We start from the raw sequence: 15,261 nt of genomic DNA, 5'->3' as shown, positions 1-15,261 counted from the left end.
CAGGGACAACTTCAATGCTGTGTGGAATTACAAATTGTCAGAGGGCACAGAACGAAGCACAATAACGCTGTTGCAAGGCACAGCACAGGGGGCAGTCAGGGCCAATTTCTATGCTGTGTGGACTTACAGATTGTCACAGGGCACAGAACTAGGCACAACAACACTGTTGCAAGGCACAGCACAGGGGGCAGCCAGGGCCTCATTGACGACACTTTACACACATCTAACATCAATGCATGCTCGCAGCACTCACACTAATTCACAAATAAACTGCAAAATAACAATTTCCACACCTCGGACATGCTTGCAGAGGGAAACAAATAGCCCTACTCTCATCCCTCGCTGTAATTAGTACAAATACAACAACACATTTAAAAAAAGTACAAAACATCACATGTTCAACAAGGTGGCAGGCACTCAACCAAAAACATGAACATTTAAATAACAATCACTACACTAAACATTACAGGCCCGCTACATTACACATTAAAACAGGGGGCGGACAGGAACACAAAAACAGGAGGATTTCAATAAGCCGCATTTAAAAAGAGGCATGATGTATAGTAATTGACGGCGCTTTACGCAACTTGATGCTGCCGCACTTACATTACAAAAAGAGGCATCATGTATAGTAATTAACGGCGCTTTACGCTACTTGATGCTGCCGCATTTACATTACAAAAAGGGGCATGATGTATAGTAATTGACGGCGCTTTACGCTACTTGATGTTGCTTTGCTATGTGCAAAATATAACCACCCTTACCCATGATCACAAACATAACTGAGGATATTTAAAAGGACATTATTTCTTTACAATGCTAACACCCCCTAACAACGTTGTTCGGGCACAAACGTTTGAGCGTTCTCTCTTTAGAATAGTAGTATCCATATTGCTTTTGTAAAACACACACCTTTAACATACTCTACTCTACTCAGAACACCCACTGTACTACTTTATTTAATTTATTTCCACACTCTTATATAGCGCAAACTACAACCAAATCGGCTATCAGAGCGCTTTACATAGCAGCAGTTACGTTACATGAGGACACACATTCATTTTTTATAAGGCACGGGGAGATTACGTGATTTGCCCAGAATCATATCCAAACCACACATAGCCTAATACAAAAAGGTGCACAACATGAACATTCCAATACAATTACAATATTGAAAGACACTATACAAATTAACATAAATATCATTACACTTTTTAGAAATATTACAATCACTTTATTACAATGGTGAAGAGAAAGACACAACTTTCAAAGGCAACATATAAAACACGGGCACAAAGGAATAAGCGCATACGACTAACACAAGAACAGGATCAAAACCACTTCACAAACATCGCTGATCCATACACTTCTCAGCTTTCACAGCCAATTCATCACAACAGTGACCAGCCATCAACGTCCACTACTATACCTCATACTTCCACTTTACAAACTTCAACAATAGAAGCTCAAACACAGCTTACAGAACAACCTTTACTTATGCTTCCACTAACAGTACATAGCCTCAAATCAGCATTCAACTACAACCCACTTATTGACTGCATCAACAATGCAGATGTTATAATTGGAAACATGGACAGTGTCTGTACCAAGTGCTACGCACAGAAATGGAAGGTGGAACCTAAAGACCTTTGTTGCTTATCAGGAAAGGTCAATATTAATAACATACAAGAACCACCTCCAATCATTAAACAACTACTTGATGGCACTCACCCACTTTCAAATCATTTCTTAACAAACACACGCCGTTACAATACTCTATTCCAAATGACATCCTTTGGTGCAAATGAAGTCAAAGAAGGCAATTTCATGCCTACTTTTAAAATACATGGACAGTTATACCACTTAATTGGCAGCATGCTTCCACAAGAAGGAATGTCCCCACAATTTCTACAAATATATTTGCTTTCCGCAATGCAACAAGTTGATGCACGATCACACATGATCCCAAACTTAAACAGACAGCTTATTGAAGAACTACAAACCACATTGCACACTCATAACACGTACATTAGGTCACTTAAATACAACTATGAGATGCATTCACATGATGAAGATTTTAAAATTATTATCCACGCTGATCAACACCCTCCAAATACACATCCTGGGAGATATAATGCACCAACGACTGATGAGGTTGCTGTACTTTTAGTTAATGAAAACAAAGGCCCACGCGACATTGTCTTACATACCCGAGAAGGAATATTACGTAAAGTCTCCGAATTGCATAGATCATATGACCCCTTACAATACCCCATTCTATTCCCAAGAGGTGAAGATGGTTATTGTCTAAACATACCACTAGCAAACTGTCGTAAGAACAAAACTGTTACATGCATGCAATACTATGCCTATACTTAATGGTTAGATCCACAACTTTCAATACCCTACATTGGTTTTGAAATCTTTTTAATCAATATCTTGTGAATATGATGGCAAAAATGATCACCGAAAGGCTTGACTTCATACGCCGCGATCAAACACAACTACGTGCTGAAAACTACATAAACTTAAAAGATGCACTCAATCAAGATCAGCACCTTCAAGCTTCGGATATTGGACAACACGTCATTTTACCCGCTACCTTCACTGGCTCACCCAGGTAAATGCACGAAAAAACACAAGATGCAATGACATACGTTAGGCACTATGGGAGACCTGATTTGTTCATCACCTTCACATGCAATCCAGAGTGGCCAGAAATTAAAAAACAACTATTTCCTAAACAAAGATCATGCGATAGACATGACATTGTTGCACGTGTATTCAATTTTTTTTTTTTAAACCTTTATTGATGACAAGAGCGATAGGTAGTACACAGCTTCACGCCTACAACCTGCCACTGCAGGCCGGCAGCTATAGAGAATAGAGTCAGGATAGGCTTGTAATTAAAAAGAGAACCACATTCATTCTTAAACACAGCATGCCGCCTACAACCCACTGGGCCGGCCGCGATAGAAGGTGGTGTGTAAGGTATTACGTATGTTATAGCTACAGGTTGGAAGCACATTGTATACAAGCAAAGAGCAACTGAGGCTTCGTTTTCCATTTTTGTAGGTGAAAAAAACTAACCTAGAAAACGTGTATTCAATTTAAAAGTGAAAGCACTCATGAAAAAATTAACGCAAAAATATATCTTTGGATATGCCAAAGCTAACATATTGAATGGCAAAAGAGGGGACTGCACACGTGCACATCCTATTGTGGCTTGAACCTAAAATACAAGCAGACAAAGTGGATCTCATTATATCCGCTGAGCTGCCAAATCCTGTCAACGATGAACAACTATTTTTGATTGTTAAAAAGAATATGTTGCATGGCCCTTGTGGTGAGCACAACGTTCTATCACCATGTATGAAAAATGGTATTTGTACCAAAAAATGCCCACGGGCTCTCGCTAATGAAACAGAAACTGGTGTTAATGGTTATCCCATTTACCGTAGAAGGAGCCCACAACATGGCAGACAGACAATCACAATGACTGTTATAGGCCAAGAAATTACTGTCGATAATCAATGGGTGGTTCCATATTCACCTGTACTATGTCAAACTTTCAATGCTTACATTAATATTGAATACTGCCAATCAGTGAAAGCTATTAAATATATTTGCAAATATATCAACAAAGGCTCAGATCAAGCAACTGCTACTACTGCAAAGAAACATAATGAAATTGAAACATATCTCAATGGCAGGTATATTAGTACTTCAGAGGCTGTTTGGCGCATCCTTCAGTTTAACATTCATGATAGACACCCGACGGTCACACATCTAGCTGTACATATGCCAAATGGACAAAGAGTATATTTTAATGAAAAACCTATGAACAGATTAGCAGAAAATCCAACACCTACAACACTTACTGCCTTCTTTAAATTGTGTGCCACGGACACTTTTGCTCAAACATTGCTATACCAAGAGGTTCCACAATACTGTACCTGGGGAAAAATACTTTTACACGGAGGAAACGTGGTATTGACGTATTAGGCAACCCTGGAGTAAAAAAGGACTCAGCTCATGGGAGAATGTACACTATTCACCTAAACCAATCTGAGTGCTTCCATTTACGCATTCTTTTACAACATGTTCGGGGACCTACAAGCTTTGAAAGTCTTTTAACCGTTCATGGACAATTAATGCCTACCTACCAAGCTGCATGTAAATCACTTTGACTCATTGAAGACGACCAACATTGGAAACATACTTTAAGTGATGCTGCACTTTCAGATTGCCCAAATCAACTACGCCAATTATTTGTTACTATTCTGTTATTCTGTAACCCTTCGGATCCTATGTCTTTATGGGAGGAATACAAAGAACAAGAAACACATGATGACTCAATAACATTCACTAATGACATCTTTAACCAAGGACTTATAGCAATAGAAGACTCCCTCTATGAACTAAATGAGAAATCTTTAAAAGTTATAGAATGATACATAACACTAACAAACACACTCAAATAATACATTCTAATTATAACATCCATCAATATGTTGAACAACATTTACCAAACTTAGTTCCGGATCAAACTGTTGCATACAACACCATTGTTCAAAGTGTGGAAAGTAAAGAAGGTAAAATATTCTTCTGAGACGCACCTGGAGGAACAGGAAAAACGTACTTAATAAACCTCATACTAGCTAAAATACGCACTTCAGGACTATTGGCTCTTGCTGTAGCATCTTCGGGAATAGCTGCTACTTTGCTAACTGGTGGGAAAACTGCACATTCAACTTTTAAACTACCTTTAAATGATTCATTGGAAAAAGAGTCAACGTGCTCTGTACGCAAAAATGGACCCTTAGGAACACTGCTTCAAAGAGTCTCTCTTATCGTGTGGGACGAATGTACTATGACACACCGTGCACATATAGACGCTGTCAATAGAACTCTACAAGACAATCAAAATGTTAATACCATAATGGGTGGGGTTACTTTTGTGTTTGCTGGAGACTTCAGACAAACTCTTCTTGTTGTTCCAAGAGGAACACGTGCGGACATACTAAAAGCAGGCTTAAAAGCATATCAACTCTGGAACTGTGCTCAAAGTCTCACATTACTCACTAACATGAGGACACATTTAGGTGCTGGAGATAGTCACTTTGCTGATCTTCTACTCCAACTTAGTAATGGTGAAGTACCTACCGATAACGACAGTATTAATATTCACAAATCTGTTACGCCACTGTCTACCTTACAGGAACTAATACAACAAGTATACCCGGACATAGAGCACATTGCTACAAAAGACTTCCGGTGGATTTGCGAAAGAGCTATAGTTGCACCCAAAAACTCAAGTGTCAACCATATCAATGAACACATACTACTTCAAATACCAGGAGACACAAAAGTCTATAAATCCATTGATACAGTATTAGAAACTGAAGATGCCGTGCATTATCCTCAAGAATTCCTAAACTCACTTAACCCATCCGGACTTCCACCTCATGTACTACAAATTAAAGTTGTGATTCCCATCATGTTATTACGAAACCTACATCCACCTGATCTATGCAATGGGACACGACTACAAGTTATAACTCTTTTACCCTATATCATTAAAGCTACTATTCTCTCTGGCCCTGCCGCAGGACAGTTAGCACACAATCCACGCATACCCATGATCCCAAATGATTTACCATTTCAATTTAAATGCTTGCAGTTCCCTATTAACATTGCTTTTGCTTCTTCTCTTAACAAATCTCAAGGACAAACATACAAAGTTATAGGCATTGACTTACGAGAAGACTGTTTCACTCATGGCCAGTTATATGTTGCTCTTTCAAGGTCTGGAAATTTGAAAAAACAATTTATTCTACGTCCACAATCAACTGAAACCAAAAATGTTGTGTACCGAGAAATATTAAAAGCTTTATAATATTTTTTCACACATTACTTTTCTCCCCCGGACGACGTCGGGACGGGCTGCTAGTGAGTATATATTTTGTAATGTTTCTTATTAAACAGAGGGGGAGATGTAATATCTTTTGAGGTAGCAATCACAGGGTCCTTTTGGCTGCAGATGGACTCTGTAAAGCTCTGATGTGAGTGTTGGAGCAGAATGCACTGAAGGCTGATTTAGAATGCTGAGTTTGCAGTTACACTCACACAAATAAAGACATGTAATACTAAGCTCTGTGTGTGGCACAGTCATTGGTGGGTACCCAGGCTAGTGAAGACGCTACTCATATTGATCATTTTAATAAACAAATAGATACTTGCATTAATACTGTTAGTTGACCTAGTATGATGAAATACTTTAAAAGACACAAAAGCAGCCAGGCACTGGGATTGTGAACTCGGAGTGAAAAGGTTTAATGAAATATTAACAAAAAAACACTAGGACACTGTTATCAGCAGCTGACGTATTAAATTAAAGTGACCTGTGGCACATGACTTCGGCTAAACATCATCCATCAATTATTTACTTCAAACTGTGCTGGTTCAGTTTGGGTTATTGTCAAGGCTGCATTCACCTCTGATTAATGTGGTTGTATAAAAACATGTCAACCTGAGCTGCATTTATTCCCATTAAGGGTTAGCCCTCTAGGTGGCTAGTTCAACAGCTGAGAGTGAAAATAACCCTCCTCCAGACTTTGAAGAACATGAAGCAGTTTGTCCGTTTTCTATGTCTCACACTGATCTTCCTGAGCGGTGCCCTCAGCTCTGTGCCCCCCATTCCTCCCATGCCTCTGATACCTGAAGACTGCAATGCTACAGTATTTCAAGCAGGCTTAGCCCTCGACGAGATCAATAAAGACAGGGATGAAGGCTATGTTTTCGGCCTTTACCGTGTTGCCGATGTCCACCGTCAACCCGTGGTAAGAAAAATATTTCAATTTTATTACTTTTTTTCGCTTCTGTAAGATAGAAGGCAGAGAAAACACATTTAGGGTCTCAGAACAGTGTTTAATTTGTAAAACGATAAGTGCTGGTGTCCAAAAAGCTGCACAGACGTCCATGGTGGCGCACTGAATACCAAAGGAGCATAGTCCTCAATTTACTTTAGGACTAGCCTGACCAGGCGTCCCGGATTTGCCAGGACGGTCCCTGTTTTTCACCAGCTGTCCCTTTTCTATGTCTCACACTGATCTTCCTGACCGGTGAAAATTTGAACAACATGCTCAATATGACTTGATAAAAGGGAACACATGATTGGAGCAAAAAATAAAATACGAGACTGTAACTCACAGTATTCATCTACTCAATGACTTTTACTAAGATTATAACTAATTCTGATTTTATATATGTAGAGAACTTACCAATGGCTCTTAACTGGTTTCATTTGAAGACTGACTTTTATAGTCCCAAATCTAAGAAGGCATCAAAAGCGGACGAAATCATACTGACTGTCTTCTGAAAATGTTATTTTTATTTTATTAATACTGCAATGGTTTTAATTAACTAAGCAAAAATAAAGAAACTTGAAACCAGCTGTCTCAGCAGATTTCAGGAAATTTAGCTCATGTCCCGGTTTTTAGAAATGGCGAACTAAAAACGTCAGGAGGTGCTTTTTTAGGTTTTAGGAAGCAGGTATAGTAAGCAGTTGTTTCCAGAAAGCAATTTAATTAACAGGCAAGCTACTGAGTTTAAAAATTGCATCTTATGTATGTTCTAACTGCCTGTTCTGTAATTCTCTGCTGACGAGCGCTGTCAGTCTGTGCGCTCTCTTGAAGTAAAACTGTAGACCTTTTTTTTGTGAAATGTCCCGGTTTTTGGCTTCAGAATTCTGGTCCCCTACTCAGGACTCTTGAATCCACTACCAGGCACTCCCTGCCCTTTTATCTTACTCCTGCAGGCTACTGCTTTCTCTCTTCGTGACCTGTTTTTCCTTCTCTTGCTCTCGGGGTATGTCTGAGAGCAGAGCTTTAAGTGAGATGAAAAACCTATATGAGAAATGACGCATCGCTGCGTCACTTCTCAGTGCGCACTCCTTGCGACATTCCTGATGCGTCATATTTAATCTATGACGCATCATGTCGCAAGGAGTTACAGATTCGTCAGTATTTCTGACGTATCTGTAAGCGCAAAAGTGACGCATTGCTGGAGTGTGTCACAAAACTGACGCAACTCCAGCAATGCGTCCTTTCACGTGAAAGGGCCAGCGTCAGTCTTACGCCTGCCATGAGGCAGGCGTATGATATTGACGCATTTGCGTCCTAGAAGTGGTGCAGTGAAATCTCATAGATTTCACTGCGTCACTTCTACGACCCTTCCTTGCGTCAATACGCCCCCCTTGCATACATTATACCTGGCGCAGGTATAATGTGGCGCAGGGGTTTGCAAAGTGACGCATCTACCTAGATGCGTCATTTTGTAAATATGGCGCAATGAGGTGCATTTTTTACGCCACTGGTGCGTCACAAAAAGTGATGCACCGGTGGTGTAAAAGTGACGCAAGGGCTCATAAATGAGGCCCCTGGAAGGTCCCTCAAAGGGGCGTGGCGAGCTAATTAAGGTCGTGGCTTAAACCACGTCAGCTAAAAATCTGTGCTTAGCATAGTGTGCCACCCGACTGGTATTTTGCTGCTTCTGTCACTGCATCCAGGTATGTATAACACTTATAACAAGCCAGAACTATTGGCTTTCTCAATGGACTTTAGTTGCATATGACAAATAAACAGCAATAATGTCTTGGTTGTATATAATATTGAAAACGCATTGGTTCTGAAATGTTGAGACTGTGAGAGTACTATAACGAGTATCTTAAAGTTAAATCAAAGGCAGGGAAGGTAGGTACTGCTGCAGAGTTAAGATTTTTTTTCTCACTCTGTTGAGGCCATATTATCAAGAACGCCGATAACATTATCGCCACTATAGCGGCAGGAAACAAAAGCAGCGATAATTTTAACGCCGTTCTTGATAATATGCCCCTTGGTGAGGGTGAAAAAGAGAGGGCCAGATAGGGACCTGTCTCAGCACCTGCTTTTTTAGAACTGCCCATGCTGAGCACCGGCAGGACCCGGCACACTGAAAGCCATGCTGACGAGAAAACCTAAGGGCCTGTTCAGGGAACAGGAGCAGGGCAGGAGCCCCAGCAGAGATGGCCATCTATTGTGGACCGTCAGTCTATCCTGCATCTCATGGAGGACCACAGCCTCTTTTCAAAGTCATGGGCAAAAGTCTTCACCTATAACCAGGTCAGCTAAGAGCCATTAAGCTCGCTGACGAAAAAAGATTTTTGTTATTATACAGAAGGAAAAAAGAATAAAGAACATTTGAACTGAAACATTGTTGCCGGATGCAGTGATTAAATGTCGTGCATTATTCATGTTTGATGTGTTCTCAGTACAAATGTATTGATGAATTTATGCTGGCTTCCTATTAATTGGTTATATTGCTTACATTTCTGTGTGTGCTGGACCACTAGAGTGATATGTGATTTTGAAAATGTGTTTTCAAATTGGGGTAGAGAAGGGTTGTACTTCTGGTTTGTTGCGTCACTTGTAGCTTTATACTTTGCCCCACCAACTTGGACGTTAGGTGCGGTGGTGCTTTTCCTCGACCCATCTGTCCTGATTCTTTATGTCTAGGTTGTTATTGACGCTAATCACAATGTTTCATGCCTGTCGCAAAAGATGGTTCCTCAAGGCCAAATACTATCTTTGGGAGGTCTAGCTGAACAACATTTGCTGCTGCCCAGATGAACCATATGGACCCTTGGTGGGTTGACTTGCAGGTGGGTCCTTGTCCCACATTGGTTCTTAGATCAGAAATATATAGAAAGGCTTCCAGTCCCTGTTTTTAGGGTTAGGCAGGAGGAGTACACCTTAATACCAGTCCAAGGGTCCAGGACATTGGAGGCACCACATAGGGGTTAGGACTCACTCACACAGAGGCCAGCAGCAGGGACTAAGGCAGGTCCAGTTGGAATTGGTCAGCTGACCAGTTGCAGGAAGGGTCCTCTGAAGCTTGTTGTGTCCCAGTAGCTCAAACAGGAGGCTAGCCACTGACATTTGAAGACACATCTGGGGTACAGGGTTCAAGGTAGTCAGTTCCAATTTTTATTCAGGATCCTTGGACAGCAGGGCAGTCCTCATTCTGATATTCTTATCTCCAGGATTGTTCTGTGAGCAGAGGTGGCTCCTCCTCAATGGGGGAGGTGTGTTGCCCTCACTTAGAGCCAGCAGCTGAAAAATAAAACAATATTTAATTTTTCTTCTGCTGCCTAAGCCAGAGTGTGTAGGAGAGGTGTGGTCTAGAAGGGAGGGAAGGAATGAAGTGGTTTGTGCACTTCTAACTGTGCATGTCTGTTTGGCTGGTCTCCGTAGGCTGGCCACACAGACTAGCGCAGTTAGGTTTCTCTAATCCATTTGTATTCCACAACCAGTATGGAGAAAAAGCACAGACTCCTTGTGCCTGAGCAAGCGGTAAACCAGCCTGCTCCGGCCAATCTTGACCTTGCTCTTATAGTATTGGTAATAGCATGAGAGCAGCATGGAGATTGCACAGGGAGTCTCTGATGCTGCCCCAGTGTATGCTGGGATGAGGAAGCAACAGAACACCAAGACAAGAGGAGGCTGTCAGCTTCAGGTAAGTAATTTCAATTATTATCCCCTGCACTCCTCCTCCTGCGCTCTCCCCCTCCTACACTCCAGCTTCACCACTTTATGTTTATGTTTGCTGCCACTGTCTGTGAGGTGTACTGGGGATGCTACATTTATGTTCAGTGCCAGTCTGTGGGTGAGGAAAACTCCTGACCCCTCCTTAACTGATAGGGTAAAAGTACCCAGGGGTATCCCTACTCCTTTTGTAGCACTTCCTGTGTGTTTTACTATCCCACAGTGCCCTTCTCTACCTAAATGTATCAAGGCGGGGCCCTTTGTCCCCTTGTTAGAGTTCCCTACCCCCACCCATAGGTGTGGCAATGATAATGGGCAAACCCTCCCTTGTGGTCACTCCAAACCAGATCTAGGGCAGCTCCTCCCGCCCACTGGGTTTCGAGCCAATCTGACTAAGAAGACAAAGGGACGCAGGCTTAGGCGTGAACTATATCTGCCAGTGACAGGCTGGGCACAACCCCTCGACAAATTCTGCTCAAGCAAGAAAAACACCTCTCCACGCTCAAACCTTTTGTCAACTGTCTGCGAGCAATACACATAACAGCAAAGGAGAATCATTAACAGGAAGGTGACACTGGGCACTGGCAGTAAGGCACATTTGGCTTAGGCAGGAAAACAACTTTCAAAAAGTCTAATTGTCAAAACAGTAATATAAAATCCAAGTTGACCACTAAGTTGGTTTTTAAATTATGATTAAAATTAGTTGTTGTGTTATGTTTCTAACAACTCCTAACTACAACTAAGCACTATAAGTTGTTTTAGAGTAACCCAGTGTTTTTTCTGTGGAGGGTTAACCCTGCCACATTGAAAATTGGCTTTGTAGGTTTCTCACTACCAAGACATGTAACGTTTTAGATATACATGTCCTACCTTTTATATACCATGCCCCCTGCCCTATGCTCATTTGGGCCTACCTTAAGTGTGACTTACATTGATTAAAAATAAAGGTTTAGACCTGGCGGTAGTTTCAGTTTGCCAGTTCAAATAAATGGCATTATAAACTGCCTACCCATGTTTCAGAGGTGGGCTTAGAGATTGTATAGTGCTACTTTACTGGGTGGCAAAATGGGTGCTGCAGCCCACTAGCAGTAATTAATTCACAGGCCCTGGGTACACGTTCTTCCTTATACTAGGGACATATATATGTGACTTAGAAGTGCCAATTAGAAATTTGTCAAAATTAACATGTTTAAAGGGAGAGCACAAGCACTTTACTAATGGGTGGCAAGAGTAAAAGAATTTGAAGAGTCCTATGTCCAACAAAAAGGGGTTCATTTAAAGAAGGCAAACATCTGGGCGAATGTCATGTAAAAGATGGTCCTTTTCACCATTCACTTTTTGACACAGTCTTGATGCAAAATCTATATTGGTATTTATCAAGACACCCAAATACGAAATTGCATGGCTACGTGTGGCCTTGCAAAATAAAATAACTTTGTAAAACAAAAGTAAGTTGTTTCCTTTGAAGAAGTTGGAGAAACACAGGTGAAATACACTTTAATAACAATACAAAGAGTAACAAGCCTATATTATTGGTTTTTCACTGTCTTTCTTTCTTGGTGCAGTCACATTTCATATTTCTATACAACATTCAGCTTATCCAAATAGCAATTTCACCATTGCAAAATGGTTGGTACACTAGAATAAGTAAACAGTGCCAGATGCTGGGCCACTGGTCCTCTCTTTATAGAGCTCTCGCTATTTTAGCTCATGCACAATTTACCACCTTACATGGCATTACACTGTGTAAGCTGGTTTATGGATATAAGGTCAGAGTTGGTGTCTTAAAATAATAGAATGTTTATGTCCTATCAATATTTTTATCCACATCATGGAGTGAATAATTATTTATTTCAAGCTGCTGGTTATTTATTTTACAGCTTATCATGGCTACCCTTATGACATTTCGACAAAGTATGCCGTCTTCATATTAATGAATCACTTCACCCTATCGGCAAAACCTAGTCTACATATATAACTAAAGAGTCTACAATATATGACAGGGAAATTACTCAAGATGCACTCACTACTTCTACCAGATCCTACATGTTTGGTAAGGGGTGCACTTGGCTGAGGCAAACTATTTTTAATTGTACTACTTTTCATGAATATCTTTTAGGACTGATTTTTCTTACTCTTCATTGCAGATCAGTTACTTGATTTCAATACTGTATCTGGACTACAGTCCAGAAGGTTACAAGTTATAGGAAGGTAGTTAATTGAGGTGCTATACCTAAGCCATTGTATGCCATTCCTTTTTCATTCAATTCTCTACTGAGGTCATTTCTTTGCCTGATATGGGTCACTTTTGGAATTAGATTATATTTTCTTTTGCACGTACATCAACTTTGGTTGTTTCTCACATCCCTTTGTTTATACAGAACACACATATAATTGGGAATGCATTTTGAGACTAATGTCTTTTGGGAAGGATGAGGACTAAGCATCCGAGCTTTTACTGTTGTGATGGGTTGCTTACTTTTTCTTTGCTGGTAGCAACTTTTGGGTTTCCCCACCTCTCAATTTGTTTGAGAATTAGGATCCTTTCTTAGAAGCAAAGGGTTGCTTGTTGTTTTGAAAACATTTATGTTACAGTGAAATATTTTCAGAATAATGTATAGTACTTGAACTTGACCGTTGTAGCTTTGAAAAAGTCTGAACCAGACGAAACACGTCAGCTGCGGGATATTTGTGTTCATAGGGCCTCATTTATGAGAAATGACGCGTCGCTGCGTGAAAGCAGCGATGCGTCACTTCTCGGTGCGCACTCCTTGCAACATTCCTGATGCGTCATATTTACAGTATGACGCATCATGTCGCAAGGAGTTACAGATACGTCAGTATTTCTGACGTATCTGTAAGCGCAAAAGTGACGCATTGCTGGAGGGTGTCACAAAAGTGACGCAACTCCAGCAATGCGTCCTATCACATGGGGGAAGCCCCATGTGAAAGGGCCTGAGTCAGTCTTACGCCTGCTGTGAGGCAGGCGCAAGATTTTGACGCAACAACGTCCTAAAAGTGACGCAGTGAAATCTCATAGATTTCACTGAGTCACTTCTACGACCCTTTCTTGCGTCAATACCCCCCCCTTGCATACATTATACTTGGCGCAGGTATAATGTGGCGCAGGGGTTTAAAAAGTGACGCATCTCCCTAGATGCGTCACTTTGTAAATATGGCGCAACAAGGCGCATTTTTTACGCCACTGGTGCGTCACAAAAAGTGATGCACCGGCGGCGTAAAAGTGACGCACTGCCTCATAAATGAGGCCCATAGTGTTCTAATTTTGGCCTGTTTGAGTATTTGAAGTTCTGATAATAAAAGCAGATGAACACAAAGAAAAGGGAAAGACCGATGCCTCTCAAAGGATTTACCAAGAGCTACACACTAAAGGAACGGGAGACAAAATAAAGAGAGAAAATATTTTTAGGAGTGTAGTCTTCCCACATTGAAACATGCACAGAGGAAATACATTGACAAACCCATTGAAAATGCAGAAATTCTCCCAGTGATAAAAACACTAAAGGGAAGGCAATCACCTGGGCTGGAGGGCTACGCAGATGCTTTTAATAAGACATTAAGAGGAATGAGTAAGTTGGGAAAATGGTCTGTACATACTGATTAACGGTGTTCCTTTGTCATAGTGGTTCTGGTGATAGATGTGAAAGATGGTGGATAGGTTGTATGTCCCAATTTTGTGTCTACTGCATCCCTTGCTTTCATGATTGTGTAAGGTGTGTTGCGGAGAAATGCATTTCTATGTCTAGCATGCTTTGGAAACCACAAGACATCCCATAGTGGTCTGCCAATAATAGCTCTGTCCATAAATACCTAGTTTTGTCAGTTTCCCTTATTGTTTGGGCTTGAAGGAGTCACAGCTGAGCAGCCTGATAGTATTGCCAAAAACCAAGTAATGATAATCCTCCCTTAGTTCTAGACACCTTCTGTATTTTCCTTGATATATGTGCCCTATTTTCATTCCATATATGTCTCAATTTTTTTTTGAGGAGAGAATATAGGAAACATGCATTGCCTGAAATAAGTATACAAGTTATGCTAGTATATTCATTTTACCATGTCAATCTTTCCCAACTATGACGTTGGTAAGATGCCCCATCTGCCAAATTCATGTGCTATTGTTTGCCTTATCCCTGACCAGTTGGCCTGTATTAGTTGTGATAGTAAGGGATGATGTTTAAACCCAAGTATTTTATGTTGCATGTCACCCATCTAAAAAGAAGTCACCCTGTAATTTCATGACCCCCTCTTGCTGTAGCAGCAAGCTTCTGACTTGAATTTATTAATTCTTAAAAGACTACAGCCTACATAGAGATCTCAGGCTCAGTCAAAATTAGTAGACCATTGTCCTGAAAGATACATAATTTATGGTACTCTCCCTTGAACTTAAACCCATTCACCTCCAGATCTGCCTTTAACATTGCAAATAGTGGCTTTATAAATAGGACAAATAATGGCAGCAAGAGCAAGCACCCCTATCTAGTCCTCCTCTGCAACATCACTATGTCAGCTTTGTCCCCGTTAACTATTATTCTTGATCTAGGGGCTTTATAGTGACCACTATTGAGCTGTACATCTTAGTGCCAAACCCTAGGCTGTTGAGAACCTGTCCTATGAATCTCAAACAAATGGGATCAAAGCCTTTTCAGTGTCTAGCATG

At 40.8% G+C, this 15,261-nt stretch overlaps 1 protein-coding gene across 2 annotated transcripts in view; it reads left to right on the top strand.

The window, feature by feature from the left end:
- LOC147683834 (fetuin-B-like) overlaps window positions 1-15,261 on the top strand; it is a 184,597-nt gene that overhangs the window by 128,220 nt on the left and 41,116 nt on the right. The window contains exon 1 of one of the 2 annotated variants that reach the window (XM_086944231.1): window positions 6,501-6,842. The exons of the other annotated variant lie outside the window; for it this stretch is intronic. Coding sequence (XP_086800357.1) covers window positions 6,627-6,842 — 216 coding nt within the window. The 5' untranslated portion in view covers window positions 6,501-6,626. Of the gene's footprint in view, window positions 1-6,500; window positions 6,843-15,261 lie in introns of those variants that run through there. 2 annotated transcript variants of the gene reach the window in all.

Source organism: Lissotriton vulgaris, chromosome 11 (genome assembly GCF_964263255.1).
Source record: "Lissotriton vulgaris chromosome 11, aLisVul1.2, whole genome shotgun sequence".
Lineage (NCBI taxonomy): Eukaryota > Metazoa > Chordata > Amphibia > Caudata > Salamandridae > Lissotriton > Lissotriton vulgaris.
The sequence above is the reverse complement of the archived record's forward strand: the minus strand, read 5'-3'. Positions and strand labels throughout refer to the sequence as shown.